The following is a 21,557-nucleotide window of genomic DNA, read 5'->3' as shown; positions in this document are numbered from 1 at the left end:
AATGCTCTGATCATTAGGAGAATTAGAAGGGCAAAGGAAACACACGGAGCCGGAGAGTGGAGTGATTTGTATGCGCCACACGGTAATTTCAACTCCCGCGATGCATTGCGATATTAACGTCAGAGACGCGACAAACAAAACTCTGGGATGAGCCTGCCATACAGCAGGTGGCGGTATGCAACTTTAAAGTAGGTTTGCGATCAGCCAACAAGCACAAAGAATTGAAGAAGAACACGGGCGAGCAGACGGATTTGCAATAATTCAAAAACGCATTTGTTCTAAGGTGAATTTAATGGAAATAAGCAGGATATCAGTTTGCTGTACTGTACAATTACACATAAATTCTTGTCTGAATAGAATGTTTCACGATTGTCATTATTATCTTACTTTAGCGAAATTGTTTACGAGCCTTGCTAGCATTGACTGATGTAGCAAGCGTTATGGCCTGGAAAGCGATACAACGAACTTGCTTCTGGGATTAATGTTTTAAACATGAAGAACAGTGTTATGCAATTATTAAACAAATGCAAAGCAAACTAATTTTGGTAAACATCAGACGGTATTTCAATGACACGTTTATTGTTTTTTCCTTACTTCCTATTATGTACGGACGGTCAAGTGTTTTCTCTTATTCCCACTGATGTAGATGCTGATTTGACGGAATGAATCATTCAGCCATGGAGAATGAGCAGTCCAAGGTGGAGAATTCTCCAACTCAGACCTCATCCTCCACTCCCTCTCACAGAAAAAGGCCAGATAAAGCCCACTATGTTCCCAAAAAGCTACAAGTTGTTTCCAAGGACACAGCCCTAACCCAGAATCAAACCAAACCGAGACCACAGCCTCGCTACACAGACAAGGCTCGAAAGAATGCCAAGAACTCGAAGAAGAAGGCTGGAGTAGCGGACATGAGCGCTGTTGGTGCAGAAGGTGGCGACGCTGGTGCAGAAGGTGGCGACGCAATACCCAACGGTGACTCTAAGACAAATGAGACAGATGACAGGTTGCAGTATCCAGAGATCCAGCATAATGTACAACCTGACTCTACTAATCAGGGAGCAGATTCAGAGATTAGCTCACGGCCTAAAGCATCTCCTTCAGAGCCAGAAGAAGAAAGTTGGGATGCATTGTTCGATGACGATGGGGATTGTCTGAATCCACACCTTTTTGAAGAAGTGAGTTGATGTTTGTTAACTAATAAATCTTGTAAAGGAGGTAGGTCAGTGGACCTTAATAGTGAACTCCTGTGTTTCTCCCATTTCATTTTTGAGCTCACAAACACACAGGAGAAGGAAGAGGCAATAAGAGCATAAAGTCACAATAAACCTAATTTGTTATTGTATGTTATCCGCATTGCCTGTTCTTTCTTTCCTTCTAGCTGAAAAAATTTTTGCTTTTAACATTTTCTCTATACTCATAATCCACCATGTCCCCTGTTTCCTCCAACCCCCCACCTACGCCCTCCCTTCTGTCTTCCCTCACTTATATATTAAGCTGTCTGTAAAGGAGGATAGGAAGCGAGGGTCGATCCAAGAAACTAGGTTTGACTACTACAACATGGACAGAGACGAAGATGGAGACATCGACCTCAGAGAGGATGAACTATCTCACATCGTAGAGATCTATGATTTTCCTCCAGAGTTCAAGACAGAAGACCTGCTCAGATCTTTCCAGGCCTACCAGTATGTATTATAGTGTAGGTAGTAGGGCAGGTATCTTCTGATTTAATTTGTGATTCAGAGGGCGAGGATCCAGTTAAAAATGGTCCTTACTGCATCATGATGTATAAGGTTTAGTACATTTTGATTTGTTCCGTTTTCACATGCTCAGTAGTGTGAAGAACATGGTGTAATATTTGATTAAATTAGTCATATTATTTCCTAAGATTTGGTTGCTGAAAGATCAGCATATATCATATTAATTCCCCTCTTCCAGCTTCCCTAAGGAATTCTGAAATGAACTTGAAAAGAAATGTATCTTGGGTTCATTTTTTTGTACAATGATAATGGAAGCATTGGTTTTTACCAACAATGTGGTCTTAAATCTTTAGCTGTTAATATTGCAATGCACTTTGTCTTTCTTGTTGCCTGCTCAGAAGTGGGTGCAAGTTTTTGGGATTTAAGAAAAAACTATGCACCCGATTGCTTAAATTTCTCATATTCCTAAAATACACACTTTAAATGCAGGGTTGCTCTTTTCAAGCTTGAGATTCCTTTGAATCTCATAAACATAAAAAAAGTGTTTTATTTTGTTTTTTTACAGCAAAGTAAGCTGACCAAATGTTTTATTCAGTGGGTTTGTTTAGCCATACTAGCTGAATGAGCTTGTAGGGTACTGATATAAAAAATAACACATACCCCCCCCCCCCACACACACACACAAAAACACACACACTAAACTTCTACTACTACTTTCGGCCGCTCCTCTTAGCGGTCGCCACAGTAGATCATCCGTTTCCATTTGTCTTCTGCATCTTCCTCTGTCACACAAGCATGTCTTCCCTCACCACATCCATAAACCTCGTCTTTGGCCTTCCTCTTTTCCTCTCCCCTGGCAGCTCCATATTCAGCATCCTTCTCCCAATATACCCAGCATCTGTCCTCCACACATGTCCAAGCCATCTCAATCTTGCCTCTCTTGCTTTGTCTCCAAACCATCCAACTTGAGCAGTCCCTCTAATATAATCATTCCTAATCCTGTCCTTCTTCATCACTCCCAGTGAAAAGCTTAGCATCTTCAACTCTGCCACCTCCAGCTCCGCCTCCTGTGTTTTCGTCAGTGCCACTGTCTCCAAACCATATAACATAGCTGGTCTCACAACCATCTTGTAAACCTTCTCTTTAACTCTTGCTGGTACCCTTCTGTCACAAATCACTCCTGACACTTCTCCACCCACTCCACCCTGCCTGTACTCTTCTTCACCTCTCTCCTTCACTGCCCATTACTTTGGACAGTTGACCCCAAGTATTTAAACTCATATGCCTTCGCCACCTCCACTCATTGCATCCTGACCATTCCACTGTCCTCCCTCTCATTCGTGCATAGGTATTCCGTCTTGCTGCTACTGACTTTCATTCCTCTTCTCTCCAGTGCATACCTCCACCTCTCCAGGCTCTCCTCAACCTGCACCCTACTCTCGCTACAGATCACAATGTCATCCACGAACATCATCGTCCATGGAGACTCCTGCCTGATCTTGTCAATCAACCTGTCCATCACCATTGCAAACAAGGAAGGGCTCAGAGCCGATCCTTGATGTAATCCCACCTCCAACTTGAACCCATCTGTCATTCCAACTGCACACCTCACAATTGTCACACTTCCCTCATACATATCCTGCACCACTCCTACATACTTCTCTGCAACTCCCGACTTCCTCATACAATACCACACCTCCTCTCTTGGCACCCTGTCGTATGCTTTCTCTAAATCTACAAAGACACAATGTAACTCCTTCTGGCCTTCTCTATACTTCTCGATCAACATTCTCCAAACAAACAAGGCATCTGTGGTGATCTTTCGTGGCATGAAACCATACTGCTGCTCGCTAATCATCACCTCTCCTCTTAACCTAGCTTCTATTACTCTTTCCCATATCTTCATGCTGTGGCTGATCATCTTTATACCTCTGTAGTTGCTACAGTTCTGCACATCGCCCTTGTTCTTGAAAGGAGTACCAGTATGCTTCTTCTCCACTCCTCAGGCATCCTCTCACTTTCCAAGATTGTGTTAAACAATCTAGTTAAAAACCCCACTGCCATCTCTCCTAAACATCTCCATGCCTCCACAGGTGTGTCATCAGGACCAACTGCCTTTCCACTCTTCATCCTCTTCCTAGCTGCCCTCACTTCCTCCTTGCTAATCTACTGCACTTCCTGATTCACTATCCCTACATCATCCAACCTTCTCTCCTCTCTCGCTCATTTTCTTCATTCATCAGCCCCTCAAAGTACTCCTTCCACCTTCTCAGCACACTCTCCTCGCTTGTCAGCACATTTCCATCTCTATCCTTGATCGCTCTAACTTGTTGCACATCCTTTGCAGCTCAGTCCCTCTGTCTAGCCAATCGGTACAAGTCCTTTTCTCCTTCCTTAGTGTCTAACCTGTCATACAACTCACCATACGCCTTTTCCTTTGCTGTTGCCACCTCTCTCTTCACTTTACACTGTGTCTCCTTGTACACCTGTCTACTTTCTTCATCTCTCTGACTATCCCACTTCTTCTTTGCCAACTTCTTCCTCTGTATAATTTGCTGTACTTCCTCATTCCACCACTAAGTCTCCTTGTCTTCCTTCCTCTGTCCTGATGACATACCAAGTACCTCCCTAGCTGTCTCCCTCACTATTTCTGCAGTGGTTGCGCAGCCATCCGGCAACTCCTCAATACCACCCAGTGCCTGTCTTAACTCCTGCCTGAACTCCACACAACAGTCTTCCTTCTTCAACTTCCACCATTTGATCTTCGGCTCTGCCTTCTCTCGCTTCCTCTTCTTGGTCTCCAAAATCATCCTACAGACCACCATCCGATGCTGCCTCGCTACGTTCTCCCCCGTTACCACCTTGCAGTCTCCAATCCCTTTTAGATTGCACCTTCTACATAAGATATAGTCCACCTGTGTGCACTTCCCTTCACTCTTGTACGTCACCCTGTGTTCCTCCCTCTTCTTGAAATATGTATTCACCACAGCCATTTCCATCCTTTTCGCAAAATCGACCACCATCTGTCCTTCCACATTTCTCTCCTTGACTCCATACCTACCCATCACCTCCTTATCACCTGTGTTCCCTTAACCAACATGTCCATTGAAGTCCACTCCAATCACCACTCTCTCCTGCTTGGGTACCCTCTCCACCACATCATCCAACTCCCTACAGAATTTTTCTTTCTCTTCCATCTCACACCCAACTTGCAGGGCATATGCGCTGATAACATTCAGCAATACACCTTCGATTTCCAGCTTCATACTCATCACTCTGTCTGACACTCTCTTCACCTCCAGCACACTCTTGACATACTCTTCCTTCAGAATGACCCCTACCTCATTTCTCCTCCCATTCGCACCATGGTAGAAGAGTTTGAACTCACCTCCGATACTCCTGGCCTTACTCCCCTTCCAGCTGGTCTCTTGCACACACAGTATGCCTACCTTTCTTCTTTCCATCATATCAGCCAGCTCTCTCCCTTTAACAGTCATAGAGCCAACATTCAAAGTTCCAGCTTTCACCTCCACACTCCTACCCTTCCTCTTCTCTCGCTGCCTCTGGACATGCCTTCCCCCTCTCCTTCTCCTTCGCCCAACAGTAGCATAGTTTCCACTGGCACCCTGCTGGTTAACGGTACTGGTGGCAGTCGTTGGTAACCCGGGCCTCGAACGATCCAGTATGGAAATCTGATTTATGATCTGCATATTTGATTTGGCAAAGATTTTACACCGGATGCTCTTCCTGACACAACCCTCCCCATTTATCCGGGCTTGGGACCGGCACTAAGAATGCACTGGCTTTTGCATCCTCAGTGGCTGGGTTAAAAAAAACCCACACACAAACACACTAAACAATCTAAGCTAATTGTTTTAAAATACATTGTTAACTAGGTCAATGTAATTTATTTTGATTATATAATATCTGGAATAATATTTCATATTTCCATATTCTGTGAAGTAAAATAATCAGTGCAGAATCTTCTGTGAAATAATTCTGATAGATCTAGGAAAAGATTGTCTCCACCACTGCTTGTTGCATTTGAGGTTCTCAAAGAGGTCTGACAACAAACAGTAGTATTAATCTTCTTTTTTAATCTTAGTACTTGTAGAACTTGTATTCAGTTAACGCAAAGAGTATATATTCACTGTGATCTGAATTTGTTCCAAATCTTATTTTCTTAACCTCCAAATCGCTTCCTTCCTTCTGCCACTTCTCATCACTTCTATCCTTCCTCAACAACTTGTCTCCAAAAAGTGTGCTTTTTTTTCATATGTATTTTGTCTGTAGACAGAGAGGTTTTGATATCCAGTGGATTGATGAAACACATGCCATAGGCCTCTTCTCCAGCCCAATAGCAGGTCAGTGAAACACTTTTCTATACTTATAAAATAGACACTACAGTATCTACCCAAGTTAGAATTTCTTTTTTTACAATTTCTTGGGATGTACTCGTATTGCAAAATATGACACAAAATGACACATTGGATCATCTTTCTCCTTTTAGCTCGTGAGGCCTTGAGGTCTAAACATCCACTGCTGAAGGTGCGACCCCTCTCCAAATCCTCCGCCACAACAAGGGCCAAAGCTCGCAGTTGCTCAGGTTTGAATTACACCCATCCATCTTTCAAGTTGCTTATTCATTTGACTGTTGTTTGACAGAGCTATTAAGAGATACATATGGTGTCATCTGCCTAACACTTAGTAGTTTGATGCTTCCAACAGGTTGTCAGTCTTTTTTTTTTCCATCTGCTGTTTCTCTGCTTGCCCTGATGCATGTTCAATAATCCAGGTGTAGAATCCCAGAAAAGTTTTGGACACACTAAAACTTGTGTCCAGATGAACTGATTCAACTTTCTTGGGACAATTTCTAAGTTTTTACTCGCCTTCCCCTGTGGTAGCTATTTATGGCTTGAGAAGAGCAGCCCTGCATGGAGAAGAGGAATATGGCACTAAAGCTAAACAATTCATCATGAGGAATTTTACGTCGATGACGGGCTTGCCTCATTCCTCGCCGTCGAACAAGCCATCTCTATCCTGAAAGGGACAATGGAGATGTTAGCAGAGTCAAGCATCAAGCTACACAAGATGGCCTCTAACAGCGGTGTGGTAATATATGCAGTTCCAGAAGAGCGGGCCAAAAAACCTTAAAGATCTGGGGCTAACTGCAGACCCTTTGCCACTGCAGTGCAGTCTAGGACTTACTTGGAACCTGCAATCCGACACCTTCACCTTCTGTGTATCCAAAGAGAAGAAGCCATTTACTAGAAAGAGAATCTTATCCACAATAAATGGTCTCTATGATCCCCTGGGATATGCGGCACCTGTGACAATTCAAGGAAAAACGTTGCTCAGGGAGCTTTCTGCTGAACAAATTGAATGGGATTCTCCTCTACACTGTAAGAAAAGATACATTGTATCTACTCGATAAAATTAAGGCAACAGTTTACAAGCAATATTATTAATTAAATATAAGTAGTTGTGATATTGAGTTAATATAAATTAAATGAGATCCTTTATAGTTACCCATTTAAAATGAGTAACATTCAAATATAAAACAAAAAGGAATCAATTAAAACCTAAACAAAAATATTGAGTTGATATGAAAAACAGAAACACCTAAATTTGTAAATAGTACTTATAAAAATTAATTAAACTCTACATATGATACTATGTAATTGAGTAATAATTATTTACATTAATCAGTGCTTTGATTAGAATTTATTCACTGCAGTCAAGTAAATCTAAATATTCTTTCTTAGTAATAACAAACTCAAGCGTTAATATGTTAAGCATTAAAAAGTCATGTACAGCTAGAACAAAAAAGGATCTTCGTGTTGTATGTTAAACCACAAAGTACAGTTTTAAAAACGGGCCAGAAAAGTCATGTAAAACTAAAACAAGTCAAACAAAAAATGATCTGTGTTGTATGTTAAACCACAACGTGTGGTTTTAAGAAACGGGCTGCAATTCTACAAAATGACCATCTGAGTACTGTAAATACCTAAAGTGGGAATGGGCTCAAAATAGAAGTTTAAATGTCACAGACATTACACACTTCCTGTGTTAAAGTGGCGGGTAACTGAGCTCAAATCTGTGTTTTGGGATACCCATACCCCAGGAAAACATATCAGTAACCACCCAGCCAATTCTGTATGATTAAAAATGTCGCGAAGTATATAAAACAAAGCTTCAAAAGCCGGCCAAAAAATCAAGAAAGGAAAACGGGAAGAATACCCAAAAACGGTCTAACTCCGCAAATCAGTTCTATACATGGTTCAACACATTTTAACATGTCAAAAGCAATACATCTCCCACATTTATAAAGTATTTTGAAGCAAATCTGTCAATTTGGTTACCCTGCTCTTTAATCATACAGAATTGGCTGGGTGGTTACTGATATGTTTTCCTGGGGTATGGGTATCCCAAAACACAGATTTGAGCTCAGTTACCCGCCACTTTAAAAATGTTGCAAAGTATATAAAACAAAGCTTCAAAAACGTGTAAAAATCTGCAGTGTCCACTGGTTTCAGACTCTGGGGGCATGGCACCGAAAGGAAGACAGCGACGTCACCAAGGAAGCCGGCCAAAAAAATCAAGAAAGGAAAACGGCAAAATACCCAAAAACGGTCTACCTCCGCAAATCAGTTCTATACATGGTTCAACACATTTTAACATGTCAACAGCAATACATCTCCCACATTTATAAAGTATTTTGAAGCAAATCTGTCAATTTGGTTACCCTGCTCTTTAATCATACAGAATTTGCTGGGTGGTTACTGATATGCTTTCCTGGGGTATGGGTGTCCCAAAACACAGATTTGAGCTCAGTTACCCGCCACTTTAAAAATGTTGCGAAGTATATAAAACAAAGCTTCAAAAACGTGTAAAAATCTGCAGCGTCCACTGGTTTCAGACTCTGGGGGCATGGCACCGAAAGGAAGACGGCGACGTCACCAAGGAAGCCGGCCAAAAAATCAAGAAAGGAAAACGGGAAAAATACCCAAAAACGGTCTAACTCCGCAAATCAGTTCTATACATGGTTCAACACATTTCAACATGTCAACAGCAATACATCTCCCACATTTATAAAGTATTTTGAAGCAAATCTGTCAATTTGGTTACCCTGCTCTTTAACTTGTGCATGGAGACATTAATAATAATCAAAGAAAACCTGAAGTTTTAAAAGTACTTCAATGCAACTAGAACAGTGCATTATAACCATTATCTCATGTCAAGTAGCCAGTTTCCTCTTTAGCAGCAGCTACCCTGTTTAGGACGTTGCCTGTCAATCATTATGAGCTGAATAATTTTTGGAACTGGTTCTCAAATTTCAACACTTAAACTTGAACTATCTGGGATACCTAATTTGGTGCATTTGTCAAACCAAAGTTGAGTGTAGTCTGTTAAAAACCTTAGATATTAAGCAATCTTACATCTCAATTTCAACTACTTTCAGCAATTATATATATATATACACTACCGTTCAAAAGTTTGGGATCACCCAAACAATTTTGTGTTTTCCATGAAAAGTCACACTTATTCACCACCATATGTTGTGAAATGAATAGAAAATAGAGTCAAGACATTGACAAGGTTAGAAATAATGATTTGTATTTGAAATAAGATTTTTTTTACATCAAACTTTGCTTTCGTCAAAGAATCCTCCATTTGCAGCAATTACAGCATTGCAGACCTTTGGCATTCTAGCTGTTAATTTGTTGAGGTAATCTGGAGAAATTGCACCCCACGCTTCCAGAAGCAGCTCCCACAAGTTGGATTGGTTGGATGGGCACTTCTTGCGTACCATACGGTCAAGCTGCTCCCACAACAGCTCAATGGGGTTCAGATCTGGTGACTGCGCTGGCCACTCCATTACCGATAGAATACCAGCTGCCTGCTTCTGCTCTAAATAGTTCTTGCACAATTTGGAGGTGTGTTTAGGGTCATTGTCCTGTTGTAGGATGAAATTGGCTCCAATCAAGCGCTGTCCACTGGGTATGGCATGGCGTTGCAAAATGGAGTGATAGCCTTCCTTATTCAGAATCCCTTTTACCCTGTACAAATCTCCCACCTTACCAGCACCAAAGCAACCCCAGACCATCACATTACCTCCACCATGCTTAACAGATGGCGTCAGGCATTCTTCCAGCATCTTTTCATTTGTTCTGCGTCTCACAAACGTTCTTCTTTGTGATCCAAACACCTCAAACTTGGATTCATCCGTCCACAACACTTTTTTCCAGTCTTCCTCTGTCCAATGTCTGTGTTCTTTTGCCCATCTTAATCTTTTTCTTTTATTGGTCAGTCTCAGATATGGCTTTTTCTTTGCCACTCTGCCCTGAAGCCCAGAATCCCGCAGCCGCCTCTTCACTGTAGATGTTGACACTGGTGTTTTGCGGGTACTATTTAATGAAGATGCCAGTTGGGGACCTGTGAGGCGTCTGTTTCTCAAACTAGAGACTCTAATGTACTTATCTTCTTGCTCAGTTGTGCAACGCGGCCTCCCACTTCTTTTTCTACTCTGGTTAGAGCCTGTTTGTGCTGTCCTCTGAAGGGAGTAGTACACACCGGTGTAGGAAATCTTCAATTTCTTAGCAATTTCTCGCATGGAATAGCCTTCATTTCTAAGAACAAGAATAGACTGTCGAGTTTCAGATGAAAGTTCTCTTTTTCTGGCCATTTTGAGCGTTTAATTGACCCCACAAATGTGATGCTCCAGAAACTCAATCTGCTCAAAGGAAGGTCAGTTTTGTAGCTTCTGTAACGAGCTAAACTATTTTCAGATGTGTGAACATGATTGCACAAGGGTTTTCTAATCATCAATTAGCCTTCTGAGCCAATGAGCAAACACATTGTACCATTAGAACACTGGAGTGATAGTTGCTTGAAATGGGCCTCTATACACCTATGTAGATATTGCACCAAAAACCAGACATTTGCAGCTAGAATAGTCATTTACCACATTAGCAATGTATAGAGTGTATTTCTTTAAAGTTAAGACTAGTTTAAAGTTATCTTCATTGAAAAGTACAGTGCTTTTCCTTCAAAAATATGGACATTTCAATGTGATCCCAAACTTTTGAACGGTAGTGTATATATATAAAAAAAACTTACACATAATCTTTGAACAGACCACAATAGAAGTTTCATTGACATTCAGGGGAGCAGATGTAGGGAGTTTTTTTTTTTTAAATTCATAGCAGTACAAGCCTGTTTCGTCCGTCACACACTTATCAGCTGCCAAGTTGTCTGAGCACTTTTATCAACACCATTGACGGTTTCTGAAAAAAAAAGAAGAAAAAAACCACCATATATGTGTGTGTGTGTGTGTATAGATATATAGATAGACAGATAGATACTAGATAGATAGATATATAGATATAGACACACACACACACAGACACACACGCATATATATATGACCCATCTGACCATATCATTTTTTTTCTACAAAGAAGCACATAGGTTGTTTTGGTCAGCCATGGTGAGGCACCACCTTGCTTTAAGAAAAAAAATATACAAAAAACATTTGTCACACATCAGTATCAAACTACTTGACAACAGCATCTAATCTAATTAAGGAATAACAGTCCTTGAATTAGGTTAATGAAAATTAAGTTCACCTAAGTTGAACTCTTTGATAAAATGTTCTCCATGTTCTCTGAGATATTCTATAAGGCAGGGAAGGACAACCTCTCTGATCCTCCCAACTGAAGAGAACATGGAGTCCTGGAGAGGAAAGTAACCACTGATAAGTCAATCACCCAAAAAACCCAAAAACTTTTCAACTTTGAGCTGGCCACTTGTGACTGTAAACATAACTGACATTGGCCCTTCATGAATGCAAGCATGAATACAGCAAGTATCCAGGCTGGCCAGAATTTTTTTTCCATCTTTGATCGATTTGTCAAAAATACAGTATCTTAAATGCATGAGCTGTGACAAGTTTTTCTCTTCATGATTTCAATATTGGCCCACTCAATAGTTATTCATTATATTAGGGCAAGAGCTAACTTGTGCAGGATCAGGATCTGAATATTTTTTGATCTAATAGTCCATGGGCCACGCCAGATTTTGGTACTACTCAAGGTCAGGCTCTGTACTGCAGTAGACAGCAGGTAGGTGGGATCACGCCCTAAAGTTTGCCACCTCTGTTGATGCAAATATCTGGGGTGGCCCATATGTCCAACTCATACGTAGCCGTACATGTTTCACAGAAGGCTACTGCTTTTGCCTCTTCATATGTTGTAAAGCACTTTGTAAACGTTGTTTTTGAAAAGTGCTATACAAATATTAATGATGATGATGATGATTATTATTACTGTATTTGTACGAAACTTGAGAAGTGATCTAACTACTTTTGAGGCCCAAAATGACACTTTTCAATGTGATAGTATGGATATAGTTACTTAATTATATATTTAGTGAAGGCGACACGGTGGCGCAGTGGTTAGCGCGGTCTCCTCACAGCAAGAAGAAGGTCCTGGGTTCGAGTCCCGGGATGGGAGTTTTCCCAGGTCGTCCTCTGTGTGGAGTTTGCATGTCCTCCCCGTGTCTGCGTGGGTTTTCTCCAGGTGCTCCGATTCCTCCCACAGTCCAAAGACATGTAGGTCAGGGGAATTGGCCGTACTAAATTTTCTGTGTGTGACGGCCCTGTGTGATGGCCTGGCGGCCTGTCCAGGGTGTCTCCCCGCCTGCCGCCCAATGACTGCTGGGATAGGCTCCAGCATCCCCGCAACCCTGAGAGCAGGGTAAGTGATTTGGATAATGGATGGATGGATATATTTAGTGAATCCTTAGGGTCATGGCAGTATTTTAGTTTTTGAATTTGTGTCTTTGATGTTCCTTGATAGTACATTGCTCAAATACAAACTGTGATTTAGGTGAAAATCATGAAAAAATTTGTGCTGTTGACAGTTCTCATGGGCTCTTTGTTTTGTGTTGTTGACAGTTCTCATGGGCTCTTTGTTTATCAAACAGACCCACAGTCCATCAAAATAATACCATACACATAACAATAGAATGATAATTACTCTCCTAAAATAAAAAAAGAAAATAAGACAAATATCATTTACAAACGTGTGTTTTCAAAAACTAACTAAATTTTGCCACCTTGAGTGGTACCCAGGAGTTAAATTTTGGGCCTTTGACCATGGACGACAAGCATTTTTACTCTTTTGAGCTTTTAGCGTGCAGTTTTAGATGAGTAAAACATTAAAAAAAAAAATAAAAAAAATTATAATCAATAGGCATGATGTCCAAACCATGAAAATAAAGACCAAGGTTGTAAAAATAAAATAAAACAAAGATTCTCTATTTAGATGAAAAGGCTACATGAAATTCAAACAGCAAACCAACACTGTAGGGCACGTGTCTCAAAACTTCCACCCATGTAAAAATTACATTTTAACTCCTATTTTGGATTCTATTTTTTTCTATTTTAAATCTAATTTTGAGAAGTATTGTACCTCCAGCCATTGCATTATGATCTTCAGTCTTTCTCCAAGTGCTCCACCTTTGGCATGAAATAGTGTCAGTAGCGTGGGAGTTTGAAAGTCCAACGCAGACATAAATTTAGCCTCCAGATGCACTGTCATTATTCAATGGAATTCTGCGCTGATCTGAAACATAATGGCAACAAAACAGACAAAAGGTATCACATTAGTTATTAGACAGTTCATACAAAATTGGTTTAAGAGGCTAAGATTCAATACTTTTTACCGCTGTTGAAGTACTTGATCAAGCCAGTTAGACACAATTCTGTAAGAGTAACCCCTTACAGGATCCATTTCACATTATTTTCATTTCTTATCTCCTAACAGAATTACAAATCACAACTCACTTGAGAAGGATCAAACAGGGCAGGTCAGTGGTCCTTCATGGCTCGAACACATGGACACTGATTGATGACTTCATGTTGTCTGAGGGCAAATGTTTTGCTCATTTTGTCCTCGACTATTTTTTCATTGTTCTTCTTTGACTCAGTGACTAGCTCTTCCCTTGCTTTTTCCAAGCTGTGCTCATCTTCACGAGCTGGGTAGGGCGGGAGATAATTAACCTCTGCTCTCCTTGCCTTAATAATATTTTTTGCAGACTTCTTGTCATGAGGGCTTTTATGTTTCAGAGCATTACATGTTACATCTGGAATACCAAAGCCTCTTAGCTTTGTTCTGTAGTTAGCCATCTTGTATTTAATGCTAGTCTGCCATCCACTGAGGCCTGAAGTGCTCCCCCGATCCTTCAAACATGAGTGTGCCTTGATAAACACTTCATCAACAGAAAGAATTTGCAGAGCTGATGGATAGGCAGTGTATGTATAAATGCATAAATTTCACAGTACTCAGTGGACAACCTAGGTCATAAAGAGAAATGTTTGCCCTACATGTACTGCATGTGTGTATACATAATATTCATACCTACCTATACAGTTTCTTTATTGCTAAAGCAATGCCTTCTTCTCCCTGAAAAAAAAAAACAATATTTCCAGAAATAAATATACAGTGCCATGAACATAATTCAAGGCTGAAATTTTGACTAAAGCAAAAACCAGATGATGTATGTGTAACATTATAAATAGTCATTACGCCTTGGCCACACCACTTACCACACCTGTATGAACGCTACCTGGGTGAGTGACCCAGAAAACTACTGCCTTTTATCTAATGTTCTGTTAACTTAATAACATAATATAATTGGGTTTCTGCTATGACTAAGTAGTACATATGTAGCCTCCACTTTCTCCTTTAATAACATACAGTTGCTAAAATGGTTAAAAAATGTTTTATAATTTTTTCATGTCTGTGTCATATTCAGATACAGCCTAGACATTGAAACCATGGTGAAAGGTGTCAGTTTTATGTAGTGTTGCTAATATGATGTGAATAAGACTATCAACAAACAGTTTCTCTGTCTATTTTAGCTGAGAATCGCGGTTTGAGCCGCGCCGCAGCGACACCTCATGGGGCATGTCACACTTCAGACTTGCTCTCATGCAGGCTGTGGCTGTTAATATGGATGCCGAAATGTAAACCAAGACATTCTGTGACCGTCATGCACAGGTGAATTAGGCGGTGTGGCCCAGGCGTCAGTGCCCCATGCTAGCGAACAGTCTCAACAGTACACTCTAGCTGACAAGCTGCATGGCAGGCCTAGACAGAATTCTCTCCAAATTAGCAGAGTTGTGCATGAAAATGAATAAAATTGCAACTCTAAAGCGTAACATTGTGAATACACTGAATTTCCACATGTTTTTAAGTAACTCTACTTCACATTTACAACAAAATCAGTGAAAGTGCAGGGAGCAGAAAGAATGCCTACCTTCCCAGGCAAAATCCCAACCAAAAGAGAAAGTAAAGCTAATGGAAGGGCAGTGAATGCAGTTAGTAAAATAAGACGCTCATTGTACTTTCATCCCTTAACCAACATTTCCCTTTATGGAATGGTGTCTGACTGTAACATGAAACCCAATATACTTATTTTACACAATATCATAATGACATACTGACGACATATCGTCAACACTAAAGGAACATGGGGAACATGTTAATGGAAATGTTAACCCATCATCATCATCATCATCATCATCAGTTCCGTAAACTATGGAGGTCGTAGGAGCATAGCTGATGCCTCAACATTGGTTGAGTCATCATTGTGTTTCAGTAGGGAGAGTACCTGGTGGTCCCTATCTCCTCTCCAGGTATGGATGGCCGTTGGTTCACAGAAGAACTCATCTGCCCTTTGACAGATTTTGTTTTTAGTCCTGCTGGGTGTCCACACACCCTCCTCACAACAACCCAAGGGTTGAAGTCGGGGTGCCAGTTTAGTCGCCAACGACCCGACGGTTGCAGTTTAACGTCGTACCCAGGACGAAGTGTTAACCCACATCCTACAAAATAAAAGTCAGCTTCGATCCATATAGAATTCTTTCAAATTGGACAATGCCCTGTTCATAATAAAGCGTAAAAATGTACTACCAACATGGTGAAAAACACCTTAAAATACACACCATATGAATAGTATAATGTAAGGAACAGTTTCCAGGTGAAAACAAAATACGGTTCCTTACCTTAGTCAACCAGCTAACATAAGTATTTGCGAGATGATTAATGTGGAAGAAGAGGAGCACTCACCCTCTGCACTCTCTTCAGATATCTTGTGGCTGGATGATTGGCTGCTGCATCCAAAAAAAAACGCTTAGACAGGAAGTACTTTTGAATTAAAAACTGCTTAGTTACATTAGGTTGGATTAACTCACATAAACACTTAAATAAACAGAAAGTTTGTTTTATTTAACTAGAATAAGTGGATTTTATTCCAAACATTTTTATTTAATATTTATTTAAATATTCATTCATTCATTCATCTTCAGCTGCTTCTTCGGGGTAGGGTCGCGGTGGCAGCAAGCTAAGTAGGGCACTCCAGACGTCCCTCTTCCAGCAACGCTCTCCAGCTCCTCCTGGGGGATCCCAAGGTGTTTCCAGGCCAGATTGGACATGTAGTCCCTCGACTGAGTTCTGGGTCTACCCCGGGGTCTCCTCCCAGTTGGCCGTGCCTGGAAAACCTCCAAAGGAAGGCACCCAGGAGGCATCCTGATCAGATGCCTGAACCACCTCAACTGGCTCCTTTTGACGCGAAGTAGCAGCGGCTCTACTCCGAGCTCCCTCCCGATGTCCGAGCTCCTCACCCTATCTCTAAGGCTGAGTCCAGACACCCTACAAAGGAAACTTATTTCAGCCGCTTGTATCCGTGATCTCAACCTTTCGGTCACTACCCAAAGCTCATGGCCACAGGTGAAGGTTGGAACGAAGATTGACTGGTAAATTGAGAGCTTTGCCTTCTGGCTCAGCTCCCTCTTCACTACAACGGTCCGGTACAATGTTTGCATTACTACTGATGCTGCACCAATCCGCCTGTCAATCTCCCGCTCCATCCTACCCTCACTCGTGAACAAGACCCCGAGATACTTGAACTCCATACATGTAAAATACATATCACTTTCATATAAAACTCAAACCAGTCTAATACATCCACTATTTGTACACACAACCATGTAAAGATGAAATAAACGGACTACAAATCAATGCGTTTAGCTTCAGGCTAATTTACATTACAACTTCCTTTGCTGCGCTAGCAGCTAGCTTCGGGCTAATTTACATTGCAATTCCCTTTGACATGCTAGCGGTTAGCATAAGGCTTCGGATTAACTACAGAATGGACTTTCTCTTATTATTACTGATTTTCATGAACTTTGTCTCTGTAAATTTATGAGCGAACTGAACATAAAAACACTTAACAGGCAAATGTTTTATGGCCAGACAATGAGAGACAAAAGAGAGGACGATACAATGTCTGTTGTACATATTGTGACTTCTGCACGGGCTACGGCAACTGTACAGACACAATTCTAAAGGCAAGAGCACAATTGCAATCAACCCCAAACACCGCCACAACACCCTTGCAGCCAGACAACACACCATGTTTCTTCTCCTCCCAGCATGTTGGCCCAGTGGTTAGCACTGTTACCTCACAGCAAGAAGGTCCATGGTTCGAACCCGAGGCCGTCTCCGGTCCTTTCTGTGTGGAGTTTGCATGTTTTCCCTGTGTCTGCGTGGGTTCCTCCGGGTGCTCCAGTTTCCTCCTACCATTAAAAGACATGCATAGATTAATATTCCTGTCTGTGCCCCTGACCAAGGCATGGCAAGAAGAACTGGAGTTGGTCCCCCAGGCACTGCACGACAGCTGCCCAATGCTCCTAGTTACAGTGTGTGTTGGGATGGGTTAAATGCAGAGGATGATTAATAAATTAATTAATAAAGTACATATTATCTTATCTTAACCCTTAGACTACCTCCTGCCTGCCAAGGAGCGGCCTCAGACAAGTGCAGCGCTGGCCCGTCGACTGGTGATTGGAGCCCTTGGTGTTAAGAGCCAGCAGACTAATGAGGAGCGCGAGGCTGAGAGAAGGAAACTGCAGCGGGCGAGAGGTATATCAAACGTTGGGATATACTCAACTTTATAGAATCTGGGTCTCAAACATCCCAGCAGTGGCCGAGAACTTATTTAGAGTGAGCTTTGTCAGGGGAAAGTTATTCTTTGTGATATGCCTTGGAAAATATTGTTAGGGAACTGATTGAGGGTGGTGCAGTGGTTAGCGCGGTCGCCTCACAGCAAGAAGGTCCTGGGTTTGAGCCCCGGGGTAGTCCAACCTTGGTGGGTCATCCCGGGCCGTCCTTTGTGTGGAGTTTGTATGTTCTCCCTGTGTCTGCGTGGGTTTCCTCCGGGGCTCCGGTTTCCTCCCACAGTCCAAAGACATGTAAGTTAGGTGAATTGGCCATACTAAATTGTCCCTAGGTATGTGTGTGTGTGTGTGTGTGTGTGTGTGTGTGTGTGTGTGTGTGTGTGTGTGTGTGTGTGTGTGTTTGTTTCTTGTTTGTTTGTTTGTGTCGGCCCTGTGATGGCCTGGCGGCCTGTCCAAGGTGTCTCCCCGCCTGCCGCCCAATGGCTGCTGGAATGGGCTCCAGCGTCCCCGCAGGCAGGGTAAGCGGTTCGGATAATGGATGGATGGAACTGATTGAGAAACAATTCCCCCCCACTCAACATTTGCTGTTGAGGAACTCAAAACCCAATGGCCAATTAAGTGATCACAATGAAAAACTACTGTTTGACTTTGCAGTCTTCGGGTGTGAAATTGTGGATTGTCTGTTTGAATGTTAAAGAGATTGACACTGAAAAAAGAGCCTGGGTGCTCAGTCAACCCCACTCTGATAGTTAGGGTTAAAAGCAGCCCAGAACTCTGATCGGAAAACTCCCACATTTGTATTACAAGGGTTTAGCCACAAGTGGGAGCTGTTCTTAAAGCTATCAGATGAATTTAAAGTTAGAGTTGCAAGTTGATCCCCATGCTTCCTTTCCTGTATTGTCGTGCAGATCATAGCAAGTCTATAATCAGGATAGCACTTATTTCCCTTCACAGTATGAACATAAGTATATAGGCTCAGAAAACCACAAGTGGCTGTCCACCGACCAGTGAAGTCACTCGTGAAGTCAGACCTTTGAGTAGAACAAACTAAAAATGGGTCTTTTGTTCTTGGCATGAGTACATCATTGTGCTCTTTATATAAAATCACAACAGACAGTGGAAATGTTGTTGCTGAAGTGCATCAGTCACTTGAATGTTTTCAGTGCTTTGAATGGATGCCATATTGCATTGCATTGACAACCCATTTATATGGTATAATCCATAAAAATTTGCAGTATGGAGAGGGCCATGATCTGAAACGGAGTTTACAGCCAATAAATCACTTAGGTGTAATTGAGGTGAGAGGGTTTGCACATTCATATGCTTACCAATTTTTGATATTTTATTTTTCAGACCAAAAGCGCCTGGCAGCCAAACAGAGGGAAGATGCTTGGGAAGGAAAGTGACATTGGAAAAGAAGCTCACCCTTTTGGTTCTCTTTAATGACCTTGATCTTGTGCGGGTTAATGAAATCTCCGTCTTTCTCCTTGCCACTGGATGAACTGTCTCCTCCTCTTCTATTTTTTTTACTCCCTCTACAGCTGTAACCCTGAGAACTGGATTCTCAACTGTGTCCAGCCCTACCCCTTCACCAATTGCTTCTGAACACTTCATTATCCATAGTCACATAGCTCTTTACACCATATTGAAATTTCATCTGTGTAACAACCCTTGCACCCCCCCCCCCCTCACTTTCCTCACATGCTGTTCTGTCCTTGCAGGGGCTAAAAGCCGGGTGTTTAGTAAAAGCAACTGTGGATCAGAGGTATTTTCACCTCTTTTAACACTGTTGTGTCCGGTGCCATGGTTTGAAAAATAGCCTCATCCTTTGTAAATGGCAACCAAGGAGAAGTTTTTTTTTTTTTTACGTTCCAAGGTTTTATATCAGAAGAGTAATACTTGCCTATTTTAAAACCCTGGTAATTTGTGTTACATAGTTTGACTTTTTTTTTCTGGGATGTAATTGCGTCACATGAGATCTAAGTAGCTGTAGTTTCAGATTAAAAACGATCCCTCATCCGTTGATCTAAGGCATCCATGACCCTAACTTCAGTGCTGCTCATGAGGGAAGGTAGTCAGTGATGCTTCAAAATAAGTGTCAAAGGGCAACGTTTGATTGATTCAGCATAGAAAGATTAGAATTGGCCTAAGTCACTATACATTGACAGAAAAATGGATCCACTGCTTCTGTCAGCAGAGAAGGATTTGTGCAGCAGAATTAGGATATAATAATTTATGATGTCGATGTAATTCATACATAACTTTTTAACTTTTCTTGCATAATTCCCTTAGCCTGCATGATCTCTACTGTGTCTACCTTCCTCCATGATTGAATTTACAAGTCAAGACCAATCCCATTACCGCAAACAATTGTAATTCTTTTGTAATGAGCCATTTATTTTCAACACATCAAGCAACACACTCTTAATTCTCATTTGGGAAGTGATCTGAGACGAGTTTGCTTTGTACTACTTGATCTGTTTTTATGGCCATGTGATTTGAAAAATGAAAGCCGCTTTATTTATCCCCCCCCCCCCCCCGGCTTTTTCACCTCAATTGTATCCGGCCAATTATCCCACTCTTCCGAGCTGTCCTGGTCGCTGCTCCACCCCCTCTGCTGAGCCGAGGAGGTCTGCACACTACCACATGCCACCTCAGATACATGTGGCGTTGTCAGCAACTTCTTTTCACCTGACAGGCATTTCGCCAGGGGGACATAGCATGTGGGAGGATCACGCCATTCCCCCCAGTTCCCCCTCCCCCCTGAACAGGCACCTCAACCGACCAGAGGAGGCGCTAGTGCAGCGACCAGGGCACATACCCACATCTAGCTTCCCACCCACAGACACGTCCAAGACCTTTGCTATTAGGAGTCTGGAAACGAGCCTGCAATATCTGTATGAGCAGTAACCCTATTAATTTTGTTTTGATCCCATGACCAGCTTTGGGTAACTTAGTCTGACTTTAGTGTTCAAAATCTTTGGGTTATCAGCAGTTTTTTTTTTTTTTGCCTAGAATTTCAAATACTTTAACCAAATATGTCTACTGCTCTCATGTTTTAAAGCGAAAGCCTGACATTGGTGAAACGATGTGCAAGTGTTTCTATTCCAGATGTTATTGTGTGACAGAAGAAGCGGTTTTATATCGTGATAGTTTGAGTTGCTTAGTCATTTACAATCCTTCAGCTTTGGCAAATAAGTCCCGGGTCCATTTTTACTGATAAAATTGCAGCCCGCGTGGCGAGTGGGACACACAAGGTGTCTTGACGTTGCTTCTTAATACGGAATCTAGACAAGCAGGACGGACTTTAATGTGTGTCCTTAGGTATGTAGAAGAGGGGCAGACCTCCCCTTCTGCTGGTACGTCCTTTATGCTGGGGTAGATATGGCTCGCCGGCCAGCCTCATCCCTGTGCTTCAGCCTATAGCAACACTTAACTCCCTTTTTAACCAGCACCATGTGAGATGTGAGCCCTCCCTGTTACGACAAGCCTCGCTCGGTTTCGTGAAGGAGTGATTTACCCCAGAGACGGTTGCCTGGGTCCCACACACAACAATCATTAGATTAAGTACACAAACACAAACCACTTCTGAAGTGAATGGTTGTTTTTCCAAGTACTAACCTGGGTCTCATATTGTTGTCCAAAAGTGCTGCTCTGTCACTGAGCAAATAAAACCCCTTTAAAAAATTTGGGGTAACGTGCACAAACACGTTTGTCACAGTCTTAAGTGAAGGAACGTCTGGTCAAGTGCTCCACCTCCGTACACAGTGGCTTTGATGGTTCTGTAGTGCTGCAGAGTGCTTCCTCTGGCATTAAACATATTCAGTCACACTTTT

The 21,557-nt window shown here is 41.9% G+C and overlaps 1 protein-coding gene across 1 annotated transcript; it reads left to right on the top strand.

Moving 5' to 3' along the window:
- Positions 1–204: 204 nt before the first annotated feature.
- r3hcc1l (R3H domain and coiled-coil containing 1-like) lies at positions 205–20,314 on the top strand. Its single transcript, XM_056280994.1, has 7 exons — positions 205–283; positions 647–1,175; positions 1,495–1,682; positions 5,991–6,061; positions 6,208–6,303; positions 17,546–17,686; positions 19,075–20,314. The coding sequence occupies exons 2-7, from the start codon at positions 663–665 to the stop codon at positions 19,125–19,127; spliced, it is 1,062 nt and encodes a 353-aa protein (XP_056136969.1). The 5' UTR covers positions 205–283; positions 647–662; the 3' UTR covers positions 19,128–20,314.
- Positions 20,315–21,557: the final 1,243 nt, after the last annotated feature.

The sequence above is a fragment of the Lampris incognitus genome, chromosome 5 (assembly GCF_029633865.1).
Source record: "Lampris incognitus isolate fLamInc1 chromosome 5, fLamInc1.hap2, whole genome shotgun sequence".
NCBI classification, from domain to species: domain Eukaryota; kingdom Metazoa; phylum Chordata; class Actinopteri; order Lampriformes; family Lampridae; genus Lampris; species Lampris incognitus.
This window is presented reverse-complemented; position numbering and strand designations above follow the sequence as displayed.

Coding starts and splice junctions, on each gene's coding strand:
- r3hcc1l (XM_056280994.1), top strand. CDS start 663: ATGAATCATTCAGCCATGGAGAATGAGCAGTCCAAGGTGGAGAATTCT. Junction 1,176..1,494: donor ATCCACACCTTTTTGAAGAA/GTGAGTTGATGT, acceptor TTATATATTAAG/CTGTCTGTAAAGGAGGATAG. Junction 6,062..6,207: donor CTTCTCCAGCCCAATAGCAG/GTCAGTGAAACA, acceptor TTCTCCTTTTAG/CTCGTGAGGCCTTGAGGTCT.